This window comes from Leucoraja erinacea, chromosome 6 (genome assembly GCF_028641065.1).
Source record: "Leucoraja erinacea ecotype New England chromosome 6, Leri_hhj_1, whole genome shotgun sequence".
In the NCBI taxonomy this organism is placed as follows: Eukaryota; Metazoa; Chordata; class Chondrichthyes; order Rajiformes; family Rajidae; genus Leucoraja; species Leucoraja erinaceus.
In genome coordinates this window covers 25,785,871-25,796,957 of record NC_073382.1, presented here as the reverse complement: position 1 = coordinate 25,796,957, position 11,087 = coordinate 25,785,871, and the positions used below count along the sequence as shown (strand labels likewise).

The 11,087-nt window shown below is 42.2% G+C and overlaps 1 protein-coding gene across 3 annotated transcripts in view; it reads right to left on the bottom strand.

Annotated features, from left to right (window-relative positions):
- Nucleotides 1-1,951: 1,951 nt before the first annotated feature.
- slain1a (SLAIN motif family, member 1a) overlaps nt 1,952-11,087 on the bottom strand; it is a 125,951-nt gene continuing 116,815 nt past the window's right edge. For all 3 annotated transcript variants that reach the window (XM_055636776.1, XM_055636774.1, XM_055636775.1), the window contains 2 exons: nt 8,535-8,817; nt 1,952-3,343 (listed from right to left, as the gene is read on the bottom strand). In XM_055636776.1, the coding sequence (XP_055492751.1) occupies nt 3,268-3,343; nt 8,535-8,817 (359 nt within the window). In that variant the 3' untranslated portion in view covers nt 1,952-3,267. The remainder of the gene's footprint in view (nt 3,344-8,534; nt 8,818-11,087) is intronic.

Genomic DNA, 11,087 nt, shown 5'->3' with positions numbered 1-11,087 from the left:
TAATGTTTTCTTTTCAGATTTCCAGGATCTGCAGATGCTTCATCGATGTTATTTATTGACAGTCAAGAACAATTTAGGGTGTACCTGGACGTGGCGTTGGAGGATGAGAAGCCGAAGCAAAGAAGTGGAAGCCAAATAACTGAACGGAAACGAAGCCGAAATGCCAACTAACCGAAAGGGAAGGATGCCTAACAGCAAACTCACCAAAAAGCCGCTCTGCTGAAAAGTCAAATAACGGACATGATGTCACCGTGGGGGCGGGACTTGTCAGCGATTGGTCCAGATTCCCCCGTCCATCGCAACACTGGCCGATGGAGACGGGAGGATGGGGGTCAGTTTCCCACACAAGCCACAGGTGACTAGGCACTCTGAACCCAAGCACCAAGTTGTAAGCGGCCAAAGGAGCGCATCCCTCGGGACATCCCCTATTCTCCCACGACCACGGCTGCTCTCTGCCTCGTCTCCACCATGTGGCCGCACTGTCGACGAGATGTGGGTAGGGTAGCACTGGTGTGGAGCAGGGGACAAGGTGGGACAGGCATTGGGGGTCTCGCAGCCAGGAAGCACCCTTTTACTGAGGCCGCGATGGGGCACCCACCATCGGGCCCCAGCTATTTACCCCTCCAAGTTTGCGGACCAGCTGGGTGATTCACCTAGGAGACCAAGGTGACCACCTGGGTGACCCTGATCCACACATGTGGATAAATGGTGATTTTTGCCCCCGACACCCACATCGCGGACCTGGGTGTCATTCAACCCCCACCCAGACAGGCTCGGGGCATTGGCAGCCATAGTAAATCGCTTTTAAAACATGGGGGGGGGGGACACCAATTCCCTGGCGGGCCAAAGAAAAGTGTACATGACCACAAACAATTTTATTCTCTATATGTAATATTCTTTTTCAACTTTTCGATGTCTACGATTCAAAGAGATTGATATTTCTTTTATTTTCAATAAGCAAGATCTTTTTTTCCAAAGATCATTGACCTTGCTCTAGCATCTTTGTTTTTTTTTCAGCTTTTTGACGTCATGTCCGCTCGGCATCAGATTGTTTTTCGGCTTAAAATCTGACGGGTGATGAAAATGACATTGAAAAGCCTCTGTGGTGGTCATAGAGAGGATTCACATGTGACTCCACTAATGCAGAGCAGCTCTGGAAGTTGGGAACTGGCACTGACAGTGGTCCATGTGAAAGATCAACACCTACCAACAATGTAGGCACTATGAAACCAGCTGCTGCAAGCCCTCCCCACAGGACGGGGTCGGCATTGAAACTCAAATGAGAGTTACTGATTTAAAAACAAAAACATTACAGGTAAAATAGTTCTTACATTCAGGAACCTGGTTAATTAAGTGGTGGGATTATTTCCCTGTCCTAACTATGCCTTGCTTTAGCCGGTGGTCACATCCATTCCATCCCTCCCTTGAATAGGTGCAAGCGACATTTAACGCGTCTCTTCCATGCGTGCAATACATGAAGCCGATGAAATGAGACAACTGTCACACCAAAGATTGACACAAAATGCTGCAGTGACTCAGTGGGACAAGCAACATCTCTGGAGAGAAGGAATGGTTGGCATTTCGGATCAAGACCCTTCAGACTCAGTCTTCAGGTCTGAAGAATAGTCTCGACCTGAAACGTCACTCATTCCTTCTCTCCAGAGATGCTGCCTGTTCCGCTAAGTTACACCAGCTTTTTGTGTCCATCTTCGGTTAAAACAGATTACAGATTATCTGGTGTTTTGTGCATGGGAGCTTGTGTGCATTACGCAGGCAACCAGACGGCATTACTGTGTTTCAACAATAAATAAAATGTGCTTCTTGTTGTCAAAGGGGGAGAGTGGGAGAAAATAAAATTGTTCGTTGCCATGCACACTTGTCATCAGCCCACCAGGGAATTTGTGTGTCCCCCCCCATGTTTTAAAAGCAATTTGCTATTGCTGCCAATGCCCTGAGCCATCTGTCCCTGCTGCTGAGGTGGAGGGTGAATCACCTCATGTATGGGTTAGGGTCCGGGGGTTGGGAGGGGGGCGAATCACCCTGGTGTGGGGGTTGGGGTCCGATGATGGCGCATCACAGTCAGTGACTCTGGGTGGGCGGAGGGACCAGCCTGTCCCACACCTCTACTCCACCCGGCGCTGCCGACCCACAGCCCGTCACAAGCGGCCGCACAGGGGAGACAAGGCAGAGAGCAGCCGTGGCCGTGGGAGAGTGGGGGCTGTCCCGAGGGATGCGCTCCTTTGGCCGCTTACAACTTGGTGCTTGCGTTCGGATTGCCCAGTCATCTATGGCTTGTGTGGGAAAGTGACCCCCACCCTCCCGTCTCCACCGGCCAGTGATGTGAAGGGCGCAGGGATCTGGACCAATCGCTGACAAGTCCCACCCCAGTGATATCATGTCCATTATTTCACTTTTTGGCAGAGCAGCCTTTCGGTGAGTTGACATTTCGGCATAGCGGCCTTTCGGTGAGTTTGCTTTTAGGTATCTCACCCTTTCGGTTAGTTGGCATTTAGTCATCCCACCCTTTCGGTTAGATGACTTTTCGGCCTCGTATGTTTTCGGTTAGTTGGCTTTTCGGATTTGTTTCCATTTGGTTATTTGGCTTCCACTTCTTTGCTTCGGCTTCTCGTCCTTCGACACCACGTCTACACATGATTTAGGGAGCCTAAACCAACAGTTTCTACAGATTATCCATCGTATAAGAAATGTGGAAACATTTTATTTCCACATTATAGAGTTGGAACTTCTAAACCTCATTTAAACCATTAGTGCCTGCAGTTTCGGTATTACTTTTTTGTTTAGCAAGTGATAACATGCAGCACAATTAAAACAAAGTCATGTCAACTCAACGGGTTAACAGTTTTGTTCAAATGTAATTCAACACAGATATTGTTCAAATTATTTAAAAAGAAACCCTTGTGGGAAAATGCTCATCACAATATTGATTGTGAAACATAAAATGAGCATTGAAAAAAGTGAATTTAATTGAAAGATATTTTGTACTAAATCTTCATCTACAAATTTGAAATAATTTAAATGCACAGGGCCAGGGTTTGAATGCACAATATCACAACCATTAGTTCATGTAGTATTTCTTCACCTTATTAGCAAAACCCATGTAATTCTGGGCCGTGCCTTGTCTTTTGCATTTTCTCTGAAATTAACTGTTGCTACAAACATCTAGTGACGTGTCTAAACCCAGCCAGCTGGGCATCGATATGTGGCAGCTGCTGCTTCACCTCTCAACAGTTTCTGTAGTAGTGAGTGTCAGTAACACCCATCCTTCCAGCTTCCATCCTTGAGAGAACTGAGTGCAGTAAGGGGCTTTGGAGGCTGAAGAAAACTGTAAATAAAAGAAAGTAATAATAAATAACAATCTACTAAATTGTCATTCTGACTGAAATAATACATTAAATGCCAGTGAACATTTGTCACCTGACAGAAAATTAATTTTGGTTTTGCTCCACGAGATATTTCTAGTGGTTAATAATAATAATTGCATTAAATGTGTGTAGGATTGTATTAATGTGTATAGGATTGTATTAATGTGCGGGGATCGCTGGTCGGTGCGGACTTGGTTGGCCGAAGAGCCTGTTTCAACTCTGCATCTCTAAACTAAACAGTAAACCTGGGTAAAATAGGTCACAGCTCAGGATGCTCACACTCAATCAGCCTTGATCCAAAGTAACTAATTATTCTTCATTTTTCATTTCCATATGGTTGCATTTAAAATGCATTGTGCTTATGTAAACATATTTCACCGTTTTTATCCCTCCCATGCTCAAACTCCTCCATTGCCACGAGTGTATAAAAATGAAACTAGTTTGAACAGACAGATTGTACTTTAGCTGCAGACAAAATAATTGATTAAATAGAAAACATTGACAGGAAATATGAGCAGGCATAAAAATAATTAACCTTTTCAATCATCTACCTTCGTTTGCAATGCTTTAAGGTTTTTAAAAATGCTGAGTACTTTATGTACTGTTGTACTGTTAGGTGGTATTACAGGGCAACCGGGAACAACAAACTGGGTTCCATTCCTACTAGCCACTTCTGGGAGACAACTAAGTAAAACATGAGGAATGTTTTAAGTAGGCAAGGCAAGGCAAGGCAACTTTATTTATATAGCACATTTCATACATGAGGCAGACTCAAAGTGCTTCACCATCTCAAAAAACATGTCCCCATACACACCTAATAATGACATTAATGCAAAATGAAATAAAATAGAAGAATTATTGGTGCTCCAACGAAAATAGCAAGCAAAATTACCAAAATGCATCCTTATACAAAAGTGCAAAAAAGTTCAGCTTCTTCCCAAGTGTGCTAAATGGATGTAGTTAAGCCATTTAGCTGAAAGCTAAATACTCAGGAAATGACAATAAAGATATACAATACAATACAATGGACTCAAAGTGCTTCACATAAAAAACATGTCATACAATAAAATGAAATAATAAAATGAAATAAAATAGAAGAATTAAACGAAAATAAAGCAAAATTAAAAATGCATTATAAAAAGTGCAAAAGTTAAAAGTGTAATGTAGTTAAGATTTAGCTGAAAGCTAAAGTAAACATAAAAGTTTTCAGTCTTGTTTTAAAAGTGATCAAAGTTGAGGCAAGTCTTAAATCTTCAGGAAGTTTATTCCAGCTATTTGTTGCATAGTAACTAAATCCTACTTTCCCATGTTTTGAATTTACTCTGGGAGTCACTAACAGATTGGTCTCAGAAGATCTTAGCAGTCTAGCAGGCTTATATAGTGGAAGCATGTCAGTGATATACTTTGGCCCTAAACTATGTAGCGATTTATAGGTGAGCAGCAGGATTTTGAAATCAATTCTCTGACATACAGGGAGCCAATGTAAGGATTTAAGAATTGGTGTAATGTGTTCAAATGTTTTGGTCTTTGTTAGAACTCTAGCAACAGCGTTCTGAACAAGCTGTAGCTGCCTGACAGTTTTTTTCAGAAGACCTGCAAGGAGACCGTTACAATAATCTAGCCTACTAGTAATAAAGGCATGTACAAGTTTTTCTAAGTCTTGAGCTGACATGAGTCCTCTTAATCTTGCTACGTTTTTGAGGTGATAGTAGGCCGATTTTGTTACTGATTTGATGTGTGTCGAAATGCAAATCTGAATCCATAATAACCCCAAGATTTCTGGCTTTGTTTGAAGTTTTTAGGGACAGAGAGTGAAGGTGTTTGGTTACTTTAAGCCTTTCTTTTTTAGCACCAAAAACAATTATCTCCGTTTTGTCCTTATTTAGTTGGAGGAAATTTTGACACATTCAGTCTTTGACTTGCTCAATGCACTGGCACCGCAGATCTATGGGGCGATAGTCATTTGGTGATAGCGCTACATAGATTTGAGTGTCATCGGCATAGCAGTGGTGGTCAATATTATTATTTCGCATGATTTGCCCTAGTGGGAGCATGTAGATGTTGAATAAAAAGGGCCCTAAGATCGAACCTTGCGGGACACCACATGTCACGTTGTTTGGTTCCGATACAAAGTAGCCAATGGAAACAAAATAGTTCCTAGCTTGTAGATATGACCTGAACCAACTTAAGACTGTGCCTGAAAGCCCCGCCCATTTTCCCAACCTGTCCAAAAGTATTGAGTGATCAACAGTGTTGAATGCAGCACTGAGGTCTAATAGCATTAATATTGAAACGTTGCCAGAGTCTGTGTTAAGACGGATGTATGCTTTTTATATTTGATTGAAAATGTAGTATTTAGAGTGCAACCATTTACAGTGCATTTAGAAAGTATTTAGACCCCTTTATTCTTTCCACATTTTGTGACGTTATAGCCTTATTCTAAAATGGATTAAATTATTTTTTTAATCATCACACAATACCCCATAATAAAAGTGAAAACAAGCGTTTAGGAATTTTTGCAAAGCAATTAAAAAGAAATAATTGAAATATTACATTTACATAAGTATTCAGACCCTTTACTCAATACTTTGTTGAGGCACCTTTGGCAGTGATTACAACCTCGTCTTCTTGGGTATGATGCCACAAGCTTGGCAACAAGCATACAACACCTGTATGTGGGTAATTTCTTCCATTCTTCTCTGCAGATCCTCTCAAGCTCTGTCAGGTTGGATGGGAAGCATCAATGCATCAATGCACAGTTATTTTCAGGGCCCTCCAGAGATGTTCGATCGGGTTCAAGACCGGGCTCTGGCTGGGCCACTCAAGGACATTCACACACCGATCACAAAGCCACTCCTGCGTTCTCTTGGCTGTGTGCTCAGGGTCACTGTCCTGTTGGAAGGTGAACCTCCACCCGGTCTGAGGTCCAGAACGCTCTGGAGCAGGTTTCCATCAAGGATCTCTCTGTACCTCGCTCCGTTCAACTTTCCCTCGATCCTGACTAGTCTCCCAGTTCCTGCCACTGAAAAACATCCCCACAGCTTGATGCTGCCACCACCATGCTTCACCGTAGGTATAGTTTTGGCCAGGTGATGAGTAGTGCCTGGTTTCCTCCAGATCTGACAGTTAGCATTCAGTTCAAAGAGTTCAATCTTGGTTTCAGCAGACCAGAGAATCTTGTTTCCCATGGTCTGAGAGTCCTTTGGGTGCCTTTTGGCAAACTTCAAGCGGGCTGTTGTGTGCCTTTTACTGAGGAGTGGCTTCCGTCTGGCCACTTTACCATAAAGGCCTGATTGATGGAGTGCTGCAGATATAGTTGTCCTTCTGGAAGGTCCTCCCATCTCCACAGAGGAACTCTGGAGCTCTGTCGGAATGACCATTGGGTTCTTGGTCACCTCCCTGACCAATGCCCTTCTCCCCCGATTGCTCAGTTTGGCTGGACAGCCAGCTCTATGAAGAGTCCTGGTGGTTCCAAAGTTCTTCCATTTAAAAATGACGGAGGCCACTGTGCTCTTCAAGACCTGCAATGCTGCAGAAATTGTTTTATACCCTTCCCCAGATCTGTGTCTCCACATAATCCCGTCTCGGAGGTCTACAGGCAATTCCTTCGTCTTAATGGCTTGTTTTTTTGCTCTGACATGCACTGTCAATTGTGGGACCCTGTATAGACAGGTGTGTGACTTTCCAAATCATATCCAATCAATTTAATTTACCTCAGGTGGACCAATCAAGTTGTAGAAACATCAAGGGTAATCACTGGAAACAGGATGAACCTAAGCTCAATGTTGAGTGTTATAGCAAACGTCTGAATACTTATGTAAATGTGATATTTCAGTTATTTCTTTTTAATTACTGCAAACATTTCTAAATACCTGTTTTTCTTCATTCTGGGGTATTGTGTGTCGATTCATGATAAAAAAAATAATTTAATCCATTTTAGAATAAGGCTGTAACGTAACAAAATGTGGAAAAAGTGAAGGGGTCTGAATACTTTCTGAATGCACTGTATTATTGAAAAAAAAAGCACAAAGTGCTGGAATAATCCAGTGGGTCACACAGTACGGTATCTCTGGAGAACATGGATTGGTGACATTTTGGGTTGGGACCCTTCTTCAAACGAACCATATCTTATAGACCTACTGCCTGACCGGCTGAATTACTCCAGTACACTTTGTGTCTTTTTTTGTGTAAACCACCATCTGCAGGTCCTTGTTTCTACAAACTATTATTGAAGTTGTTTCTCCAGATCGGGAAATAAAATTTACATTACTGCTCTGGTAAAATAAATTCTCAATGAACCTTATAGGACAGTGTCCAGGAAACATGCCTTCAGGAATGAAGTTGAGTTTCATCAGCTCCTAAAACTCACTTCAAGAGATGCTTTAACACTTTTTACAGGTGACTTATTTTGGGCTTATTTCAATGCTTCTTTTAAAATATGCACTATAAATTGTGAACAAATGTGGGTTGGTTGACTACATTGCAGAACATACCATTCATGCAACAACGGTGAGCAAGGCAATCTGGTCACTTGCCACTTTTACACTGTCTTCAATGTCCTACACTGTTCCAATGCACCTTAATATAAGCTTCAGAACAGCACCTCATCTCACATGACAACTTTCTGGATTCAATGACGTCCAACAATTTAATTTTGTCAGCAATCTAGCATTTATATTCCAGATTTCCAGTCAAAAGCCTTTAGGGAGTTTAATCAATCATTCTGCATATCATCTTCTACACTTTTGCAAAGCCTAGCCACCCAGGTGGCACAGTGGCGCAGCGGTAGAGTTGCTGCCTTAAAGCGCCAGAGACCCAGGTTCGATCTGACTACGGATGCTGCCTTTGTGGAGTTTGTCCCCATGACCTGCATGGGTTTTCTCCAGGAGCTCTAGTTTCCTTCCACACACCAAAGACGTACAAGTTTGTAGGTTAATTGGCTTGGTAAAATTGTAAAATTGTAAATTGTCCCCTCTGTGTGTAGGATAGTGTTAGTGTGTGGGAATCACTGGTCGGCGCTGACTCGGTGGGTCGAAGGGCCTGTTTCTGCGCTATATCTTTAAACTAAGCTAAACTAAAAAACTAAATAACGCCATTTGTTTTACGCCTATTCATAAATAATTCTTCTTGTTAAGCAAAAGCCCCACTCACCTGCGGACTGGTTGTGCTAATTTGCTCCTGGGTATTCCGCTACCCCCGATGGTGGAGGTTGGTCTGGGAAGGCCACTCCGACATGGGATCCCTGTGGTTCCAGGTCTGTTTGGTAAGGGTATGCCAGAACTTGAGATGGAATGCAAACTTGCAGATGTGTGGATCCCATTGGTGTTGCTGACAGTTGGACTCACGTATGCAGTTGCTTTCGGTGGTTGCCTTACCGACAGTGGGAAATGGCTGACATTGTTGACTCTGTGTTGAAGTTTATTGGCAGAAGGGCCTACAAAAGAAATGAGGATTAAGTGTATTTAACCAACAGTGCCATTCATTTTTCCTTGGTACCCACTGAATTTTAAATGGATATTTAAGGACTGCTTCGCCCTTACATTCAGCAGCAGTAGCCTCTAAACTGAAATATTGCCCTTCAGCAAATTTTCAACAGCTATGTGCCTGAGACAATTTGCTGGTAGTATATTTACTGTAATTCCTCCATGCTAGATCCAAAGCCTGTTTGAAGCCGCTGCTGTCTGAAACTATGAAAATAATAAGAAACAGATGGTAGAAATATGAAAAGAAAAATGAATAATGCGAGAAAAACTAACAAGCTTGCCTGTGTAGGAAGGAACTGCTGATGCTGGTTTACAATGAATATAAACACAAAATGCCGGAGTAACTCATCGGATCAGGCAAGATCTCTGGAGGAAAGGATGAATTGAACAAATCAAGGCCAGCAACGATTGAGGAAAAATGGAGCCTGCAATGATCCATAGCTTTTCCACAGCCAGCAATGGTCCATTGTGGGCTCCACATTTCCTTGATCGTTTTGCTGGCTTTGATTTGTTCTTTTCATACATTTCATTCATTTATTCTTTGTACCTGTTCATACCCCGTTTCCTCTTCCCTGACTCTCAGTCCAAAGAAAGATCTCAACCTGAAACATCGCCTACTCCTTCTCTCTAGAGATGCTGCCTGACCCTCTGAGTTACTCCAGCATTGTGTGTCTAACAAGTTTGCCAGATATGTTGACCCTTTCTCTTTGTGTAGATACCATCTGACTTGCTGAGCTTTTCCAACATTATCTGTTATTGCTGCCTTATGTTTTAATAACCACATTTTTGCTACCACAGGTCTGAGCCTGATAACAAAAGTTATAAACCCAAAGTTGGCCAAGATTGCAAGATGCAGCCCCTTCTGATTGATCTAATTTGCTGTATTTCAACAGAAATGCTCCATATGGTGTTGACATTTTCACAGGGTAAGTCCACTGGGTGTTAGAAATCAGCCCTAAAATCTGATTGTGTAATGTTTATCAACAGGTCTGAAAATAATTTTGTTTCACTGCCCCAGAATGAAATGCAATGGGACTAACTCAGTTTGAACTATGAAATTCAATTGAATCAATCTCACATGCATCACATGCACATCAAATGACGTGCAATGCACCTTGTTTGGAGCACTATCAGGAGTATGATTCCATGTTATCCTGTCACAATATTCCAAATCTGGTCTGACCAGCACCTTATACACCCTTAACATTAAATCCTTGCCCTCATATTCTAGTCCTCTCAAAATGAATGATACCTTTCCATTTGCCTTCCTTACTACCGACAACTATATCCCACATACATTAAGGGACAGAAGTTTAGGGGTAATATGAGGGGGAACTTCTTTACTCAGAGAGTGGTAGCGGTGTGGAATGAGCTTCCAGTGGAAGTGGTGGAGGCAGGTTCATTGGTATCATTTAAAAATAAATTGGATAGGCATATGGATGAGAAGGGAATGGAGGGTTATGGTATGAGTGCAGGCAGGTGGGACTAAGGGGAAAAAAATTTGTTCGGCACGGACTTGTAGGGCCGAGATGGCCTGTTTCCGTGCTGTAATTGTTATATGGTTATATGGTTACATACACAATTCCTACGTTTGTCTCCAAATTTCAGTCCACGCATTAGAAAATGCTGTGGAAGCTAAAATGATCTTTTATCCCCTTTGCTGCTATTCATCAGATCCTTATTATCCTATCACACAACGTTCCTTTCTACAGACGTAGCAATACTTTAATCCCATTGTTCCCTTTAAAACATGCTAGCATCTGATCTATTGCCAAGGAATTAAATGAGTAAAGCAAGACGCTGCCTCTTTCAGCAGCTCCCATGTTGCTGACACATACTGTTCCACCATGTGAAACAACATTAATCGTCTGCATTCCTGTTGGGAGAGCTAAACATATTCTATTTGGCTTTGCAAGATCAATGAATCGTGTGAAAGGGATTATTGTAGGTAAATCTTGTTTTGATTGGATGGGGTTATAAGCACTGTTTCAACCGCAGGTCAGCCACTGAGAAAAATTATTACAGTCCTCCAGTATTAGAGCAGTACTACTTTAAAATAAAATTCTTGCTCTCAATCTTTCGCAAGGAAAATGGTCAAAATATTATGCAGGTCAGACAGCATCAGTGGATAGAGAAAGAGAGTTAATGTTGCAGGTTGAAGATCCTTCATCAGAACTCATGCTCATTGATAAATTGATTTAGGTATGCAGTAAAACTCCAC